The sequence below is a fragment of the Patagioenas fasciata genome, chromosome 22, assembly GCF_037038585.1.
Source record: "Patagioenas fasciata isolate bPatFas1 chromosome 22, bPatFas1.hap1, whole genome shotgun sequence".
Taxonomy (NCBI): domain Eukaryota; kingdom Metazoa; phylum Chordata; class Aves; order Columbiformes; family Columbidae; genus Patagioenas; species Patagioenas fasciata.
The window spans coordinates 4,574,840-4,593,577 of record NC_092541.1 but is presented as its reverse complement, the minus strand read 5'-3'; the positions used below and the strand labels follow the sequence as shown (position 1 = coordinate 4,593,577).

Genomic DNA, 18,738 nt, shown 5'->3' with positions numbered 1-18,738 from the left:
CAGGCACAGCCGGGGCAGCCCCGCCGGGGCCTCGGCCGCGCTGCCCGGTCGCTATGGCGACGGGAGGAGCCCGCGCGGCGGCGGGAGCTCGGCGGGGGCGGCGATATCGCGATAGAGGGAGAGCGCGGGGCCCTGTCGCGGTACAGGGAGGGTCCCCTGGGGCAGGCGGCGGGCCTGGCCCTGTCACGATACAGGGAGGGTTCCCCGGGGCCGGCGGCGGGCCTGGCCCGGCGGGGCTGTCGCGATACGAGCAGCTTTCCCTGTTGCCCTCTGTATGCGCAGCTCGGCCGGGCTGTTGTGACAGGAGTGCGGGTCCCTGGGGCTGGGGGTGTGTGTGGCCTGGCAGAGCTGTTGCGATAAGAGTGGGGTCCCTAAGGCCAGCGCTGGCAGGACTATCGTGATAATTGCAGGGTTGTCATGATAGCAGCGGGATCCCCAGGGCCAGCCTCAGCAGGACTATTGACATGAGTGGGGACCCTGGGGCCACTGCTGGCAGGACTATCGTGATAATTGCAGGGTTAGCATGATAGCAGCGGGATCCCCAGGGCCAGCCTCAGCAGGACTATCGTGACATGAGTGGAGTCCCTGGGGCCAGCCCCGGAAGGCCTATCATGATAATTGCAGGGTTGTCATGATAGGAGGGGGATCCCCAGGACCAGCCCTGGCTGGACTGTCGTGATAAGTGCGGGGTTATCGCGATAGGAGCAGGATCCCCAGGGCCAACCCCAGCAGGACTATTAACATGAGTGGGGACCCTGGGGCCACTGCTGGCAGGACTATTGTGATAATTACAGGGCTGTCACGACAGGAGCGGAGTCCCCGCACACCCAGCGTGACCCTGTCCCCGTGTCCCCGCAGGTCCCTGCAGGTCCCGCTGGGTGACGATGGCGGCCGGAATCCCCGACCCCGCGGCGCTGGCGCGGGAGCTGCGGGCGGCCGTGGAGGCCGACGAGCGGCAGGAGCGGGAGAACGCGGCCAAGCTGCGGGCGCTGCACCAGCGCGTCCCCTCCTACCAGGACTTCAGGTGACACGGGAGACATGGCGGGAAGGGGAGGCTGGATGGTCCGGGTGTCACACCGACCATGGGGCCAACCCACCTCACGGGCAGGTTTTGGGGCTGGTTCTGTTGGAGCTCAGATTCTGCAAACTCCAGGGCGGGTCCCCATGGTGGCCAAGCTGTGGAACAGCGGTGACATGACTCACTGTCCCCTCTGCAGCGTGCGGTCCTCTCCCCAGTAAGTAGGACACAACTATTAACCTCTTCATTAATCACAGAATGGTTTGTGTTGAAGGGACGTTCCCAGCTCCCCCAGTGCCACCCCTGCCATGAGCAGGGACATCTTCACCAGCTCAGGTTGCTCAGAGCCCCGTCCAGCCTGGCCTGGGATGTCTCCAGGGATGGTTCAGCCACCACCTCTCTGGCCAACCTGGGCCAGGCTCTCACCACCCTCAGGGACAACAATTCCTTCCTCCTGTCCAGCCCGAATCTCCCTCCTTTAGTTTAAACCATCACCCCTTGTCCTATCGCAACAGGCCCTGCGCAAAGGTCTGTCCCCATCTTTAAGTCCGGAAAAGCCGCACTAAGGTCTCCCTGGAGCTTCTCTTCTCATCTGAACACCCCAGCTCTCTCAGCCTGTCCTCCCAGCAGAGCTGTTCCAGCCTCAGGTCATTCCTGGGGCTCCTATGGCCCCTCTCCAGCAGGTCCATGTGTGTCCTGTGCTGAGGACCCAGAGCTGGACCAGCACTGCAGGGGGGTCTCACAGAGCGGGGCAGAGGGGCAGGATCCCCCAAACCTGCTGCCCATGGGGCTGGGGATGCAGCCCAGGGGATGATTGACCTGCTGTGCTGTGAGCACACGGTCAGGTCATGTTGAGCTTCTCCTCAACCAACACCCCCAGGTCCTTCTCCTGGGGGCTGCTCTCCATCCCTCCATCCCCAGTCTGTGTGGATACCAGGGGTTGCCATGACCCCTGTGCAGGACCTTGCACTTGGCCTTGTTCAGTTCTGGAGCACAAGTCTGATGAGGAGCAGTTGAGGGAACTGGGACCGTTTAGCCTGGAGAACAGGAGTTGCAGGGAGATGTTATTGCTGACTACAGCTACCTGACAGGAGGCTGTAGCATGGAGGGTGTTGGTCTCTTCTCCCAAGTAGCAAGGGGTAGGACAAGAGCAAACGGCCTCAAGTTGCACCAGGGGAGGTTTAGATTGGATATTAGGAAAAAATTCTTCCCCAAAGGGCTGTGGGGCATTGGAACAGGCTGCCCAGGGCAGTGCTGGAGTCACCATCACTGGAGGGTTGGACAGACGGGCATGAGGTTCTCAGGACATGGGTTAGTGCTGGAGTTGGGTTGTGATTGGACTCGATGATCCTGAGGGCCTTGTCCAACTGAAATGATTCTATAAGTTCACGGTGTTCACAGGGACACATCCAGCCTGCCCAAGTCCCTCTGGATGATACACACGGCCCAAACTCAGAAATTGCTGCAGAGAAAAAGCTCAAAGCCTCAAACTATTTGCTGTTGCTGAGGCCTCCATCCCCTCTCGCTGCCCACAGGAACATCGTGCTGGCCTCACACCTGAAGCCCCTGGAGAAAAAGGACAAGATGGGCGAGAGGAGGAACGTGCTGTGGAACCCCTGTGCAGCCCGCAGCAAGGCCCCGCAAGCCAGCGACGTGGAGATACCCCAGGTGCGGGAGACGCTCTCCGGGACTTTATCCGCGTCTAAAAATCACTCCAGAATAAGTTGGGTATTATTTTAAAACGCAAGAACTATTCAGAACTATATCTACATGTGAGCAAACCCTCTGAGTCCCCAGCAATGCTGGTGTTTAGAGAACCACAGGGCTCCATTTTGGCCCCTACTTTGCATCTGATAGCGGCAGCACCAGCTGCTTCACCAGGAGTTTGCTTCACCCTGTGGGATTCTGAGCCCAGCTGCACGGCGCCGGAGCAGAGCTCCCAGCACCCGGCTCTGACGGCGGCCAGCAGCAGATTCTTGGAGAAGAACGCCCTCCCCTGAGCGTGCTTTTCCAGCTGGCCGCGGTTCAGAGCCAGGGAGCCAGGGCTGTGCATCTGGAGCATCGCGTTTAAGAGCCACGGGCCGCGGATCTGCTGCGAATGCAGCCAGTTCTTCTTCACCCCGCGGTTTAATTATGTATGATTTGGAAAAGTGCTGTTTTGTTTTCAACCTGCTGCCTGGATGCTCCTTCACAGAATCACAGAATCCCAGAATGTCAGGGGTTGGAAGGGCCCTGGAAAGCTCATCCAGTGCAATCCCCCCATGGAGCAGGAACACCCAGCTGAGGTTCCACAGGAAGGGGTCCAGGCGGGTTTGAATGTCTGCAGAGAAGGAGACTCCACAACCTCCCTGGGCAGCCTGGGCCAGGCTCTGCCACCCTCACCAGGAACAAGTTGCTTCTCCTCTTTCAGTGGAACCTCCTGTGTTCCAGTTTGCACCCATTGCCCCTTGTCCTGTCACTGGTTGTCACCCAGAAGAGCCTGGCTCCATCCTCCTGACACTGCCCCTTTCCATATTGATCCCCAGGAATGAGTCCCCCCTCAGTCTCCTCCAGCTCCAGAGCCCCAGCTCCCTCAGCCTTTCCTCACACGGGAGATGCTCCACTCCCTTCAGCATCTTGGTGGCTGCGCTGGACTCTCTCCAGCAGTTCCCTGTCCTTCTGGAGCTGAGGGGCCACAACTGGACACAATATTCCAGGTGTGGTCTCCCCAGGGCAGAGCAGAGGGGCAGGAGAACCTCTCTGACCTACTGACCACCCCCTTCTAACCCACCCCAGGTACCATTGGCTTCCTGGCCACAAGGTCCCAGTGCTGGCTCATGGTCACCCTGCTGTCCCCAGGACCCCCAGGTCCCTTTCCCTACACTGCTCTCTAATAGCTCATTCCCCAACTTATACTGGAACCTGGGGTTGTTCCTGCCCACATTCCAGACTCTACACTTGCCCTTGTTCTATTTCATTAAATTTTTCCCTGCCCAACTCTCCAGCCTGTCCAGGTCTCGCTTCAGTTGTGGGAAATAGTGACTAAACATTTTCTACCCAGGTCCTTTGTGAGGCCAGTGGCATCCGTCCTGTCCTGTCCCATGGGCTTTGCCCACGTTGGAGGGTCCCAGGCACTGGACATGTAACCAGGGATGTTTCCCCATGGATGTTTCTCATGGATGTTTTGGCACTGAACTGAATTTCGCTGTTTATTAGGAGATCTTTTGCAGCTCTTCCAGGCAGCTCTGCATTTGCTTGGGCTGAGCTGTGATCTCCCCAGAGCAAATCCTGTTCCTAATCCCGTTAGCGCTCGAGCTCTGATCTCCAGGGCTTCTCCGTTTCGTGTTTAGACACAGCCTGATGTTGCTGTGCCTTGTTCTCACTATCTGTATAAAAGCCTAAACATTTTAATCCTCCTTCAGTCTGTTTTGCAGTTAAGTCGGCAGTGATGAGTTCAGCAGTTCAATTACATATTATATGAAACAGGATTTCCTTTTATCTGGAGACGCCACATTGAGCTTGGCTCTGTTAACGCGAACTCTGCCGCGGACCGTATGGATGCTGTGCGTTAGGAGACGCTGTGTCGGGGCCAGCTGCATATTTTCTGCCTTTTACATCTCATCTATTTTATCTCCTCACCCTTTGATTTACTTCACGGTGCTCGAGATGGAGCAGAAGTTTTCTCTGAGCCTCCAGATCCCTTCCCGAGTGGATCCACACTGGGTCTGGGTCTGGTTAGAACTGGGATTACCCCCGTGTTTATCCACGCTGGGTTTCATATCTCATCATTCTTCCATTATTTTCCCCTCGAGTTCTCTGGTTTCTATGAGGAACCTGATATTTCTTTGTCTTTTTCTATATTACGCCACCTCTCAAGCTTTCTGCAGCCCCTTTGGGCCATCACAGCCCGTGTTAGAAACATCACCATCCACAGGCTGATCGGAGTGGGGAGGATAAAAACAAAGTGGGAACAAAACAAAGGGAACTGAGTAACTATTTTTTCCTTCAGGAACTGGATCAACTGCCCAGAACCTCTGCCGAATTTTACAGAGATTGGCGCAGGTGCTTAAAAAGCGGAAAAGACAAATACCAGCTTTTGCTCGAGCTCGGAGGGGAGGCCCTGGGCAGAATCTTCCAGGCTGACTTGGGCTTCGGCCTCCTGGGTGAATTCCTGGTGGTGCTGGCGGAGAACGTGCGTCGTGAAGACCGAGACGCCGTCCTCCAGATCTTACGGAGCCTTTCAGGCACCAAGCGCTTCGGGTTGAACGTGGATCTCCTGAGCGGGCCGGAGCAGGAGAGCAGCAGGGGGCTGTTCGGGAAGCTGCAGTGCGCGAGCGGGGATGCTCGGATGTTCCCCGTTGGCTGCGGAACGGACAGCGAAACCCACCTCACCGACACCAGCCTGCAGAGAGAAACCGAGGAGAGGATGCTGATGGAGCTGATGAAGAGCTACCGGGTCAACTAAGGAGCAAAAGCACCCAGGTTGTGCAGAAACGGAGTGAAAAAAAGACTCAAAGCTTGACTTTGGCATCAGATATTGCAGAAGAGAGATAAATTAGATGCTTGTGGAGCGTTGCTGCGTGTTTCTCTGTACCTGGGAGCCACCCCGAGCAACAAATAAAGGTTGGTTACCAGAGGAGCGTGTTGTGGTGTCTGGGACAGGGTGTCCTCACAGAACAGCTCTGTCAGGATCTCCTACGTGAGGAGAACAAGCGAGGGAAAAGAGAAGGAGAAACCAACCCCCAAACAGTCCCTTCCCTTTTGTGTCCCTGTCCGTTGTCACACTGGGGTTTTAAGAAATGTCATCAGAACCGGCCAATGAGGGCGGAAACACTGGGACTGATCCAACCAGCTCTTCTTTCCTTATTCTACCCCAGCCATGGGGCAAACCTCTGAGATTCTGTCCCCTTATGGTCCTGTGATCTCAGATGGCACCTGATTTGCTGAAATGCCACAGAAATTGAGATTTAGAAAGAGCTGACGGACATCAGTCCAACAAAGAGACTCCAGGACTGCCTAATACTGGGTCTAAATTGAGCAGCCTGGCTGGTTTGGCTGCACAGACCATTGTATGGCGCAGCTCAGCACCTTCCCACCAAGCTCTCCTGCAGTCCTGGGCTGGGAGGATCCTCAAGTGTCTCCCAAGTGTGCTGAGGAGCCCAATGTACGTTACAGCGCTCACACTCCTTTGAATTCAGCTTAAAAACAGCAGCCAGGTCCATTTTGTTGCAAAACCCAGCTAGAGGAGCAAAAGGTCAAGTCCCCTGGGCAGATTGTGACCATCCTCCGCCACCTTCCCTGTAGAAACCACTGGACACCTGATCCTCTGGCACTTGTATGTTGGGCTTTGTGGCATCTATCCTGGGGACATCCGTGTCCCTGCAATCTGTTGTGGTGCCGTTCCTCTGGCCTTTGCGTAACACCAGCAGAAAGCTGAGAGCTGAAGCCTTAAACAAACCAACCAGGATCCTGGAGCTTCCCAGGGTCAGGATGGAGGGTGTCGGTGCAGGAACAGCCCTGGCACGACTGTTCAGCCCTGGCGGGAGCAAACACCCTGTGTTCAGCCATCCTGAGGCTCAGGGTCTGTTCTCACATCGAGTGTCGAGGGCGGGAGCCGCCTGCTGCATCCCCATTGCTTGGGGATGGGCAAAACTCCCGTGGTTTGGTGAGAAGGCTCAGGAGAAATGAAGTACAGGAATGTGTGTGAATGTTTACGGGAGGACGAGCTGCTGGACCAGCTGCGATGAGTTTCCCAATGGTCTGAGCTGAGCATCTGCTCAAGAAGGGCCAAAAACTGAGTTGAAAGTCCAGCCAGAGTGAGCGGGGAGCAAACAGCTCAAAACAGCTCATCTCCGGTGTAGGAGACACGCGCTGAAGGTCTCCAGGGCTGGTCCCAGGCGAGGGTGATGTGAACAACACGCCGCACTCGACCACTCAGAGAGGGGGCATCTCAAACTGTGCGGAGGGTCTTCAGCACATCAACCCTTGGAAAGTCAACGGGGAGGGTGGAGAAGCCTAAATACCATCTTTGAAACCTCTTGTGGGCTGCAGAGGTCAGCTCTGTCGGAGGAGGGTCTTCTCGGACTCGTGTTCGGAGAAATAATCAACACTTACTGCACACGAGTCTTTCAAGACATCAGCATTTCCCTTGTTCCCACCACACTTCCCATCGCTGCATTTCCCCTCTGCCCGCTCGTTGTCCAGGGCACACATAACAATGTTCTAGAGCACAGGGACAGAGCGGAGGTTCTAGAGCCCATGTCCCGGGGCACAGCCTGCCCGGGGAGGACAGTCCGTCCCAGCAGGGATTTGGCTGGGATGGGATATTGCAGCCGCTGTTTGATCCCTGCTGTCACCCACGTGCGCTGCGGCTGGGGGATCGTTTGCAAGCCCCATCTTTGCTGTGTGCGTGGTCCCTGCTCAGCGCCGGCGCTGCCGACCCCGCGCGTGGGCTCCTGCCGTCCCCGCTGAGTTGGCGGTGGCTTCTTGGTTCTTCTGGCTGCAGAGAGCGCCCGGGGCCATGCTGGCAAAGCTGCCGGGAGCCACCATTCTCCTCTGCATGGTAGATGTTCTCCATGCCTTTGCGATCGAAGAGAAAAACACGTTCTCCAGGATGGCGTGTCCCTCCTACCTGATGTTCGACAACGCCGCGTACTTGGCCGACATGACCTTCGAGCTCCCCTGCAACTGCAAACCCGATACGGTCTCTTCTGTCGTCTGGTACTTCCAGAAGAACATGGGCGGCCACGAAACCTCAGTCCTGACGGACTTTTCCGGCACGGTGGTTGTCGACTCGGGCCACGTCCGCTCAGGCAGCAGCATGCTGAACCGGTTCAGTATCCGCATGTTCAGCCTCATCGTCTTCCGAGCCCAGGAGAAAGACTCTGGCCACTACCTGTGCGGCACGGAGAGAGGGGACTACTTCTACGGCTACGACGTGGACGTGCAGCCCACCTGGCGCATCGTGGTGGCTTTTGTGGACAGAGGCCAGCACGTCCAGGACGACACCACGGAGGACGTCCTCAACCTCTTCACCACCTTCTGGGACTGGACCAGGTGCGACCGCTGTGGGGTGAGAGGCGAGCAGCGGCGGATCGGGCTCTGCTACCTGCAGAGCGCCCTGCTGCACCCTCGCTACCGCACCGCTGTCCCCAACGTCACCTCCTGCGGCTCCGGGGCTGTCCCCTGGCATTTGCGGCCCCGCAGCCACCTCCGGAGACCCGAGGTGGTCATCCGGAGCTGCCTGACCTCCTGCCAAAAGAAGGAGGTCCCCAAGGAAGGCGTGCAGACCATCTCCAACATCATTTCCAAGATGGGCGAGAAGCCCTGGGTGCCCCGCGTCCCCACGCAGTTCCACAAGCAGCCCGTTGGGACCAAACTGATCCTGGGGTGCCCGGGGGCCCGGCCGGAGCACGCCGTGGCCTGGGACAAGAACTCCATCCGGCTCTACCGTTCCCGCTTCCTCATCGGGGTCAACAGCACCATGCGGATCTTCATCGACCACGGGAACCAGCTGCACATCCAGCGGGTCAAGATCACTGATAGAGGCACCTACTTCTGCTGGCGGGAGGGCACCATGGTGGCCGGGTTCCGGCTCAGCGTCTTCTACCGGCGCTGGCGCCGGCGGACGCTCTACGACCCGGAGACGACCTACGCGGCCAACATCATCGGCAAGAGCTACCTCATCATCGGCGCCGTCTTCGTCGCCATCCACCTCGGCTGCTGCTGCTGGCGGAGGTGCCGGCGCCGTGCCGCGACGTAGCGTCCCCACTGCGGGTCACTCTGACACCCCAAACCATCCTCCCTTTGGGAATTCCCAATGTTCTGACCATTAGGAATGAAAATGCCACCAGCACCCGCTCATCCTCCGTTTGGGTTGAGAGTGGGACAGCGAGGATGGACGTGGGGACGTCCCCACCTCAGGTTGGTGCAGTGTGGAGGGACAGACGGACGTTCCGCACCGCGCGGCTGTTCCCGCTGGCCTGGGGAGGGGTTTGAGCTCAATACAGTCCTTTCCAAAAGAACACTTGGAGCTGTTACAAGATCTTCTGGCCGAGCTCTACAGAGTTCCCCAACCGCATCAGTGATTTATTAGAGCTGTTTTTCTAAGGGGCTGCTAAAAAGATCCACCAAACTATTTTAATCCAATTAATTCTTGCTTTTCTTACCCCTTTATTTTACTTTCTTTCATTGCTGAGAACTTAGCGTGCCAGCGCTTCAAAACATTCAGTGTCCCTTTGAACTCCTTAGCTGGAGCAAATCCATCTTTTAAAACTATGGTTTAACCATTTTTTTCTCTGGTTTTTGGGTGGCTTTTTTTACTTCAACTGACTCAACGCAGACCTGTGAGTCAATATTTATGCCTCATAGAATTATTATGCACATCCTCCAAAGAGGGTGGCATCTCTGCATGGTTTAGGTGGTCACTTGCTCCTCAGCATGGAGCGGAACTTCCCCATGGGGCTCATCTCCGCTCCCTTTTCCACGGACGTGGTTTGGGGGTTTCAGCTTTGCCAAGAGGAACCCTGGTTTCTGCAAGGGCAGCATTGGGGGTCCCAGCGCTGCTCTGGTGTTGAACCACGTCGATGATGCACCTGGGGGCAGTTCTGGGCCCCTCAGAAGAAAACCCTTGAGGTGCTGAGCGAGTTGAGAGGAGGGAATGGAGCTGGTGAGGGGCTGGAGCACAAGTGTGATGGGAGCGGCTGAGGGAGCTGGGGGGTTCAGCTGGAGAACAGGAGCTGAGGGGAGACCTTCTGATCTCTGAACTGCCTGAAAGGAGCTTGGAGCCAGGGGGGTCGGGCTCTGCTCCCCAGGAACAAGCGCCAGGAGCAGAGGAAACGGCCTCAAGTTGCACCAGGGGAGGTTGAGGTTGGATGTGGGGAACAATTTCCTCCCCAAAGGGCTGTGGGGCATTGGAACAGGCTGCCCAGGGCAGTTCTGGAGTCACCATCCCTGGAGGGTTGGACAGACGGACATGAGGTTCTCAGGACATGGGGCAGTGCCAGGGGTGGGGAACAGTTGCACTGAATCTTGAGGGTCTTCTCCAACCCAAATGATTCTGTGATGTGCCGGATCTCACATCCACCCTCAGCCCTGGCAGCACAGCCCATCCCATCCCAGGATCTCCCCGGGTTCATGTGGGGCAGGAGCTGTGTTTGGGGCTGAACGCCCCGAGCAGATCCCTCTCTCCCGGGAAGGGGTCTCTCCCACCCGCTGCCCAGGTGCTGGCTGCGGGGGGATATTCCTGCACCCCTAATCCCTGACCCACGGAGCGCTGGCCGTGCCCTGGGGTGCAGCTGTGTCCACTGGTGACTTTGAGCTCGGTTTGCACTCCCGAGGGGGCCTCACCACTCTGGCTGACTCCAAAAACCCACAGGACCGGCTGCAAGAGGCGATTTCAGGCACGGCCGCAGGAGCACAGCGCTTGCGTTAGCTTTATTTCTCATCTTGAGCTGCCGCGGGCGTTAGTGCGTTAATTGAGCTGTGACGTGGGCTGCAAAGCCCCAACCAGGGGCTGCTGGTGGGGAACTGGGCCCCCGGAGCTCTGGTGCCAAACCTGGGCAGCACCCACGTCTCGCCCCCCAGGAATGGCCCTTCTGGGGTCAACAGCTGCAAAGCGCCTGAGCTGGGGGACAAGGGGTGACGAGGGCGGTGACATCCGAGTGGCACCCGTGTGCTCACCCCAAAGGGTTTAAGGGGTATGAGAAGCTGCTGGGTTGTTGCTGCTATGTTTCGGGGTATCAGAGCAGGTTTTGCTCATGGTCAGTAGCTAAATGGAAGGTGGGGACGGGGCTGTGGGGACCCCCGGCTGGGCGGTGGCGCTGGGTGGGTGGTGGCATGTGCTGGTCTGGGGGACAAATCGGGGAACAGGGCTACGTGTGGCCCAGGGACAAGGGATTTCTTCTGACCCCATCCCGAATGCCCAAGAGGGGGCTTGGGCTCCGTGCGTGGATTGTGACAGGGCAGCCCTGGTCCCTGTCCCCCCTGGGATGGTCCCGTCTGTCCTCCCCGTCACTCCTGGGTCACGGGAGGCACCGTCAGCCGTGAGAGCACCCACGGGTTCCCCAGCACCCTCCTCTGCACTCCCCTCCTCTCCATCTTCACCTGCATGGGACCCCCCAGGCGAGGGGTCCGGCCCACGGCTCTGTCCCCTCACCACGAGCACCTCTGTGCCAGGATAAGCCCCTGAGGCCGCCCAGCCTGCTGTGCCCCCCTCTGCTGCAGCCCCACGCACCCCCCCAACACCCCAGTGTCCCCATGGCCCCTTGTTATCCCCATTTTGTCACCTTTGGCACATCCTGACACCACCCTGCCTCTCCATCCTCCCTGTGCCTCTTGGCTGAGCCCACCCAGCACTCGGTGACAGGGACATGGCCCTCACCAGCCAGCACCCTGCACCCTGCAGCCCCCCACCCACGGGTGCTCAGGGCCTGGGTGCACTGGGGACATTCAGGGACCAGAGGGTGGGCAGTGAGGTGGGATGCAGGCAGAGATGCTCTTGGCACCGTCATCTTGCCCAGCTGGTGCACGGGCATCAAACCAGGATGGACTCTCTCCCACTGGTGAGCCGGAGATCTGGGGTGAGCATGGGTACAGCCCCAAAACCTTCGTCCCCTCTGTGCTATGGGGACAGGCAGCATTGTGGCAGGGGACAGGGCTCTGCCAGCCCCTAGCAGGGTGCCCACAGTGCCCAGAGCTCGGGGTGATGTGGGAGAGGTGATGGGTGGGCAGGAGATCCCCCCAAGCACGGTGCCCGGCCGGGGGGCTCCTGTGCGGCGTTGGACGGGACCTACGGAGCTGCGGCTACAAGCGTGCGGTGCTGCGGCTCGGTCGCCCTACGGCAGCTCCTTCTGCTCCTGCTTGGACTCCTTGATCACCTGGAGGGGACGGAGAGGGACCGTCACCCGGCCGGGCCTTCCCGGGCTCTGAGCGAGTTTGGGGACAGGGACAGGGACTGTGTGCGGAGCCAGCTCGTCATGCGCTGGCCGGGCGCTGGGATCACTGCTTCCCTGCCCAGGCTGCTCCTGGGGCCGAGGGGTGGTGGCCCCAAGGGCACAACGAGTGACCCCACGGGGAGGTGATGGGGAGGGGAGGCAGCGTGGGTGACACAGATGAGGACTTCCCACCTCTCCATCTCTGGTCTCCACGGTTTTGACCACGATGCTCCTCTTCACATGGGCTTCTGACACGGACTTGGTGTCCAGGCTGGTCTCTAGGGGACATGGGCAGGACATGGCGGTGACACAGTGACCGGGGTACAGCCCCTCCATGCATTGGAAGGGCCCAAGGGGAACAGTTTGGGCTGGAAAGCCCTGAACCATGGGAGATGGTGGCCCTGGGGACATGGCCAGCGTCAGGGACACTGCTGGCTGCAGGGACGTGGTTGGTCTTTGAGATGGGTTTGTAGACATGGTTGGCCTTGGGGATGGGTCTGGCTTTGGGAAGTGATTAGTCCTGGGGACACAGTTGGCACAGGACTGGCCATGGAGATAGGGGTGGCTTTGGGGATGTGACTGCGCTTGGGGACAGGGCTGTCCATGGGGACACAGTTGGCGCTGGGGACACTATTGCCCTTGGAGATGCCATTGGTTTTGGGGATGTGTTTGGTAGTGGGGACATGGTGATGTGGTCAGGCTTAGGGACATCATTGGCCTTGGGGTCACACTCGGTTTTGGGGATGTGGCCTTGACACACTCATCCCCCCATCTTGGGAGAACCCAAGTCCCTGTTCCTTGACATTCAGAAAGAAACCACCTGGTCCTACTGGGTGGTGCAGGAACAGCTAAGGTGGTGTCCCCAGAAGCCACCCTGGCTTGTGCCACCACCCCGGCTCCCCGGCCCACGCGTGGCCGCGGCCTCACCTCGGATCTGCAGGTTGGAGAAGCTCTGCACCGGGATGGTGATCCTGCAGGAGCGAAGGGGCGTTGGGACAAGAGGGGCTCCTGCTGCCCACCCCCAGCTCCCCCTGCCCAGGGCTGGGGCAGGAGGGCTGGAGGACGGTCCCCAAGCAGATTGGACACCCCAAAGGGACCGTGAGGACATGGCTGGGGATGGGCGAGGAGCAGGATGGAGCCCTGCTCTGCTGTCACCTGCTCTCCTCGCCCTCCAGCAGCTTGCGGTAGGTGGTGATCTCCATGTCGAGGGCCAGCTTGACGTTGAGCAGGTCCTGGTAGTCGCGCAGGTGCCGGGCCATCTCCTCCTTCAGCCCGCGGATGTCGTCCTCCAGCCGCAGCACCGTGTCCTGGTAGCTGGCCGTCTCCAGCGCGTAGCGCTCCTCCAGCTCCCGCAGCTGCCGCTCCAGCGACTCGTTCTGGGGGACATGGGGGACGTGGTGCCCTCCGTGGCCACCTTCTCCCAGGAGCTCAGGGCTCTCCGTGACACCTCTCCATCGCCCGTCCTCGGGGACCAGCCATTCCCCCAGATCAGGTTGGTGGCCCCACCGCTGTGCCAGGGTGACAGCTGCTCCCTGAGGCCGTGTCCCCCCCTGCCGCCCCACAACCGTCACCTACCGAACCCCGCAGGCTCTCCAGGTCGCAGGTGAGGGCCTGGAGCTGCCGCCGGTACTCGCTGGCCTCCTGCTTGGCCGCGCGCAGGGCCTCTGCGTGCCGGGCGGCCGCGTCCGTCAGGTCTGCGAACTGCGGGGGACATGTGCCATGGGATGTGACCACACGGCAGGGATGTGTCCCCGTGGCACGTGGCATGGGGACACGACCCTGCTCTGCTCCACGGGAGGGACAGGGCCCCAGTGACACAGGATGTGGAGAAACGGCCCTGCTGCTGCAGGGTGGGGGGACAGTGCGCGTGGCACGTGTCCCCGGTGCTGGGTGTCCTGGAGGACACGTCCCTGCTCCTGTGGCAGGACGGGACGATGCACATGGGACATGCACTTGGTGTGGCACTGGGGACATGTCCTTGTTCCTGCAGTAGAAAGGGACACATGGGACATCCCCAAGGGGACATGTCCTGGGGACATATCCAGCTCCCATGAGAGGAAGGGACAGTGCACAGGGGACACGACTCCAATGTCACGTGGATGTGTCCCCGCTCCTGTGGGTGGAAGGGGCAGTGTACGTGGGCTGTGTGGCACGAGTCATGGAGGAACATCCCCACTCCCCTGGGGGGACGCGGCAGTGGCCATAGGACACATCCCTGGTGGCAGGGGACATGTTCCTGCTTTGAGGGTGGGATGAACACCAGGACATAGGACATAGCAGGGACAGCGGGGACACCAAACCCAAGAAGAACCACCCAACCATGGGGTGGCCAACCCCCACCCCAAGACAATGACAACCCATGAGGGGACAACCGCCACCACGCAGAGCCACCCAACCCCAGCCCTGAGGTGACATCCCGGGAGGGGACATCCGAGCCACCCACCGCGCACCTTGGACTTGTACCACTGCTCGGTCTCCTGGGCGTTGCTGGCGGCCATGGCCTCGTAGCGGCTGCGGATGTCGCGCAGGGCGGCCGTCAGGTCGGGTTTGCTGGTGTCCACGTCCACGTGCACCTGCTGCCGCGCCAGCTGCTCCTGCAGCTCCCGCAGCTCCTGGGGACACAGCGGGGTCAGTCTGTGCCCCCCGCGCCCCGGGACCCCCCCTCGGCGTTACCTCCTCGTGGGCCTTGTGCAGGAAGGCGATCTCGTCCTGCAGCGTCCTCACCCGCCGCTCCAGGTCCAGGCGGGACAAGGCGGCAGCGTCCACGTCCTGACACCGCGGGGGGACAGGAGGGACCGTCCCCAGGGCTGCTCACATGGCGCTGTCCCCTCCTGAGCCGCCTGTCCCTGCCCGGCCCTGCCCATCTCTGCCCCATCCCTGCCTGTCCGTGCCCATCTCTTCCCCATCCCTTCCCCACCCCTGCTTGTCCCTGCCCCATCCCTGCCCATCCCTACCAATCCTTCCCCATCCTTCCCCAGCCCTGCCCGTCCCTGCCCATCTCTACCCATCCTTCCCCATCCCCACCTGTCCCCACCACGGCACTGACCCCCACCCGCCCCCCACGGCAGGGGGTGCAGGATCGGGCCCTGCCCTCACCTGCCTGCAGGCAGCCAGGCTGCCCTCAGCCTCCAGCCGCCGCGTCACCTCCTCCTGCAGCCTGGGCACAGACACCCACGCTCGTTAGGCACCAGCACCCGTTAGGCCACCACCCATACTGTTCCGGGTCCCTGTCCCCACCCTGGTCCCCACCAATGTCTGGTCCCCAGGGCTACCACTGTCCTGGTGACCTCCCTGATCCCCAGGGACACCTCAGTCCCCATCCTGGTCCGTGGGGTCACCCTGGTCCTTGCAACCACCATGGTCCCCATCACCACCCTGGTCCCCAGGACAACCCTGACACCATTCTGGTGGCCATCCTGGTCCCTGCTGCCCCTCTGGTCCCAATGGCCACCCTGGTGCTGGTAGTCATCCTGAGAACCATCCCAGTGGCCACCCTCATTCCTGTCCTGGTGGCCACCTTGGTCCTTGGGGCCATCATGCTCCTGGTGACCAGCCCGGTCCTGATCATCACCCTGCTCCTTGTGACCACCTGGCCCCCATCACCACCCTGGTCCTGGTGGCCACCCTGGTCCCCAGACTCCCCCATGCAGGACAGTCCCTTACTTTTGCTGGAGGCCACCAAGGTCCTCTGCCAGGTTGTCCCTCTCGATCTCCAGCCGCGCCTTGGCGGTGCCCAACTGCTCCAGGCGCAGCCGCAGCTCCCGCAGCTCCTCCTGGTAGATGTCGGCCAGACGCGAGGGCTCCTGGTCCCGCGACCGGTTCAGCTCCACCACCAGCACCTTGTTCTGCTGCTCCAGCAGCCGGACCTTCTCGATGTAGCTGGCAAAGCGGTCGTTGAGCTCCATCATCTCCACCTTCTCGTTGGTGCGCGTCTCCCTGAACTCCGAGTTGAGCGCCGCGGCCAGCGAGAAGTCCATCCTGCCCGAGCCCACATGGGGACCCAGCTGCATGCTGCGGGGGACACGGAGCCGGGCCTGGGGGCTGGCGGGGAGCACCCGGTACAGCGGGGCGGCGGCGCCGAAGCGGCGGCCGTAGGAGGAGAGCCGCTGGCTCTCCATGCCGAGGGGTGGGTGTGATGTGCCCAACCTGGGGGGTTTTATGGATCCCGGGGGCTCCCGGCCCAGCGGCCGCCCCAGCGCTGGCCATGGGCCACCGAGCTGGGGCCACACAAAGGCCGGGCTGAGCGGCGCCCGGCGGGGACGGATGGACCTGGCAGCCGGCCCGGGCACTGCGGCGTGGGACTGTCCCGCTGCCACCCCCCGCAGGACCAGGGGAAATGGGGGGGCCTGGGGCACACGCTGGGGCGGGAAGGGAGACCCATGGACTTGGCTACCCACAGGCAGCCAGCGGGGGGATGCTGGGTGTGGGGCACCTCCCTGTGCACACCCCCTGCCTTGCACACCCCCCTGTGCACACCCGCCCATGCACACAGCTGATACAGCCCTGTGCACGTGTACATCCCCCCGTCCTGTGCACACAGCCACAGGAGACATCCACACACGTGCACATGCACATCCGCACACACACGTGTGCTCCTACAGCAATGCACACACGTGTCTGCCCGTGTCCACACGCACATCCATCCCTCCCTGCCCACGTGCACACACATGTCATGTGCAATGTACACATGGATTTCTACACCTGTATGCACGTGTGTACACAGGTGTGCACACGCATGCTGCGTGCCCTGAACACACGTGCGCGCACACGCAGCTGCACACCCACCCTGTGCGTATCCGCAGCACCGCGACACGCAGGGGCACAGACACCCTGCTGTGCACACACAAACATCCGCACACCCCTGCGTGCACAGACACCTCCCACGCTCCCCACGTCGCGCCCCCCACCACACTCAGCACCAGCCACCAAACCCCAGCGGGCCGAGGTGCTTGCAGCAGCCTGGCAGCTGCTAATGAAGGCAGACTGCTAACGAAGGCAGGCTGCTAATTAGGCAGCTGAAGCCTCCCAACTCCTCTCCAGCCTGGTGGGTCCATTCAGCGCTGGTTGGTCCCAGGACACCACGTCCCTTCCCAGCCCGGGGGACCTGATCCTGCCAGAGCTGTGCGGCCATGTCACCACTCACACGTGCACTGAGTTTGGGGGGACTTTGCCCCCCGTTGGCCCACGGGGGCGGATGAGAGCCAGGACCCCCCTGCAGGGGCGGCTGCCAGGGCCTTTCCCAGCAGCTGAAAGGGGCTTTGTGCGGGGCCGGCACAGCCGCGGTGGCTTCATGCCGGGGTGGCTTTGTGCCGGGGCACCGCGCTGCCGGGAAAGGCTGGGGACACATCCAGGGGTGGTGACAGCCATGGGCACGGGGCCACCACCAGCCCTGTCCCCTCCAGGCCACAGTGTCACAGCCACTAACCAGGGGCATGGCCAGGCTTTGGGGACACCCCAGGCAGGGGACAGGGGTGCTCTGGGGACATAAAGAATACACGGTGGCACTGGGTTAGGTGCCCCAAGAGGCTGCTGGGACAAAACCAGGGGACAGGGGATACCTGGGGTGCTGGCGGGGACACCATGGGGACAGGGACAGGCCTCACAAGCTGGCAGCTAGATGGCAGCCGATGGCCGGGAAAGGCTCCCAGCCTGCTCAGGGACAGGGACACAACCAGACCCCACTGGACCACAGCCACCATCACCAGGTGGCCAAGGGGGGTTGTGGTGACAGAATTGTCCCCATGGGCACAAACTGTGGGACTCAGAGCCACTGCCGGTCACAGTAGGGGGACTGGTGGCTCAGGGACAGCCTCTTGGTGCCACATCCCCCTTTAATTTCCAGAAGCCCCTTGTCCCCTGCCAGCCCTGTCCCCCAGCTGTCCTGAGCCAGTGTCACCAGCAACAAGCAGTGACTTTGCCCACCGAAACGCTGGGTTTTGGGGCACCTCTGTAGCCCTTACATGATGCTTGGTGTCTCCAGCCCACCAGAACAGTGACATCCCTGGGGACAGGAGCTGTGTGACAGCCCAGGGTGACAGGGGACCTCTCTCCCTTTAGATGCTCTAAAGTGCCCTGGGGGACACAGCCTTTGCTGGGTGCAGGGGACAAAAGGGGACATGGGGACTGCAGGAGCCTCCGCACCGCTCCCCAGAGATTCCATTCCTCCTGCTCCCACGCAGCAGCTCAGAGGGGATAGAGCTGTCACTCTGGCACTGGGCTCCCCCTTCCTCCTCCCCCTCCCCCCCGACCCCCCTTAATGAGCCAAATGAACCAGGAGCAGCCTGGAAGTTTTAATTAGAAGCTTCCAGCCTCTGAGAAGACAAAGGCGAGATATGCCACTGCCGGGCGGGAAAGTGGCGCAGGAGGAGCTGGTGACCCCAGTCCCAGGGGACAGCAGCACACTCACTCCCCCATCCTGCTCCTGCCATGCTTGGTGGCCTTGGCGGGGGGGGGACAGGGAGGGGGGGCTGTGAGGGCCTGGTGCAGATGTGGCAGCACCCAGATGTGCCCAGGGAGGGGAGCATGGGGGGGTTTGGGATGCTCAGAGCTCCATGCCCAGGATGGGGGTGGGGGGTCACAGACAGCTGCAGGGCCCCCAGAGGGACAAGGAGATAGGAGGACATCCATCACCCTCACCTGCAGCCTAGGATCCCACCCAAGCAAAGGGGGCAGAAGGCACCACAGAGCCCCAGTGATGCTGGGAGATGGGGGGTGAAGAGAGGGGACTGGGCTTGAGCACCCCTCCAGGAGCAAAGGCCTTTTCCAGGCCCGCTCAGCCGGGAGCTGCTGCCCAAGCCCAGCTCCTGC

At 60.9% G+C, this 18,738-nt stretch overlaps 3 protein-coding genes across 5 annotated transcripts; 2 read left to right on the top strand and 1 right to left on the bottom strand.

Annotated features, from left to right (window-relative positions):
* The first annotated feature begins 28 nt into the window (after positions 1-28).
* On the top strand, positions 29-5,633 carry DNAAF19 (dynein axonemal assembly factor 19). 3 transcript variants are annotated; one of them, XM_071818080.1, is made up of 4 exons: positions 29-140; positions 859-1,024; positions 2,554-2,686; positions 5,007-5,633. In XM_071818080.1, exons 2-4 carry the CDS (start codon positions 885-887, stop codon positions 5,460-5,462), a joined length of 729 nt encoding a protein of 242 aa, XP_071674181.1. In that variant the 5' UTR covers positions 29-140; positions 859-884; the 3' UTR covers positions 5,463-5,633. The 3 variants fall into 3 exon arrangements, with proteins under 3 accessions (XP_071674181.1, XP_071674182.1, XP_071674183.1); XM_071818081.1 differs by lacking the exon at positions 29-140 and adding an exon at positions 150-272; XM_071818082.1 differs by lacking the exons at positions 29-140; positions 859-1,024 and adding an exon at positions 1,125-1,235.
* A 1,876-nt stretch (positions 5,634-7,509) lies between these two features.
* FAM187A (family with sequence similarity 187 member A) lies at positions 7,510-8,759 on the top strand. The gene has a single exon (XM_065855877.2). The coding sequence runs from the start codon at positions 7,518-7,520 to the stop codon at positions 8,757-8,759; it is 1,242 nt and encodes a 413-aa protein (XP_065711949.2). The 5' UTR covers positions 7,510-7,517.
* A 2,504-nt stretch (positions 8,760-11,263) lies between these two features.
* GFAP (glial fibrillary acidic protein) lies at positions 11,264-16,173 on the bottom strand. The gene is made up of 9 exons (XM_065856224.2): positions 15,595-16,173; positions 15,028-15,088; positions 14,605-14,700; positions 14,382-14,543; positions 13,507-13,632; positions 13,087-13,307; positions 12,859-12,902; positions 12,124-12,209; positions 11,264-11,874 (listed from the first exon to the last, which is right to left on the bottom strand). Exons 1-9 carry the CDS (start codon positions 16,047-16,049, stop codon positions 11,833-11,835), a joined length of 1,293 nt encoding a protein of 430 aa, XP_065712296.2. The 5' UTR covers positions 16,050-16,173; the 3' UTR covers positions 11,264-11,832.
* Positions 16,174-18,738: the final 2,565 nt, after the last annotated feature.

What these genes read in the sequence shown, in the direction of transcription:
- DNAAF19 (XM_071818080.1), top strand. Translation starts at nt 885, where the DNA reads ATGGCGGCCGGAATCCCCGACCCCGCGGCGCTGGCGCGGGAGCTGCGG. An exon ending in CCCTCCTACCAGGACTTCAG is followed by an intron (nt 1,025 to 2,553) that starts GTGACACGGGAG and finishes CGCTGCCCACAG; the next exon opens with GAACATCGTGCTGGCCTCAC. An exon ending in GCGACGTGGAGATACCCCAG is followed by an intron (nt 2,687 to 5,006) that starts GTGCGGGAGACG and finishes TTTTTCCTTCAG; the next exon opens with GAACTGGATCAACTGCCCAG.
- FAM187A (XM_065855877.2), top strand. Translation starts at nt 7,518, where the DNA reads ATGCTGGCAAAGCTGCCGGGAGCCACCATTCTCCTCTGCATGGTAGAT.
- GFAP (XM_065856224.2), bottom strand. Translation starts at nt 16,049, where the DNA reads ATGGAGAGCCAGCGGCTCTCCTCCTACGGCCGCCGCTTCGGCGCCGCC. An exon ending in TGCACAAGGCCCACGAGGAG is followed by an intron (nt 14,544 to 14,604) that starts GTAACGCCGAGG and finishes CTGTGTCCCCAG; the next exon opens with GAGCTGCGGGAGCTGCAGGA. An exon ending in AGCAGTGGTACAAGTCCAAG is followed by an intron (nt 13,633 to 14,381) that starts GTGCGCGGTGGG and finishes TGTCCCCCGCAG; the next exon opens with TTCGCAGACCTGACGGACGC.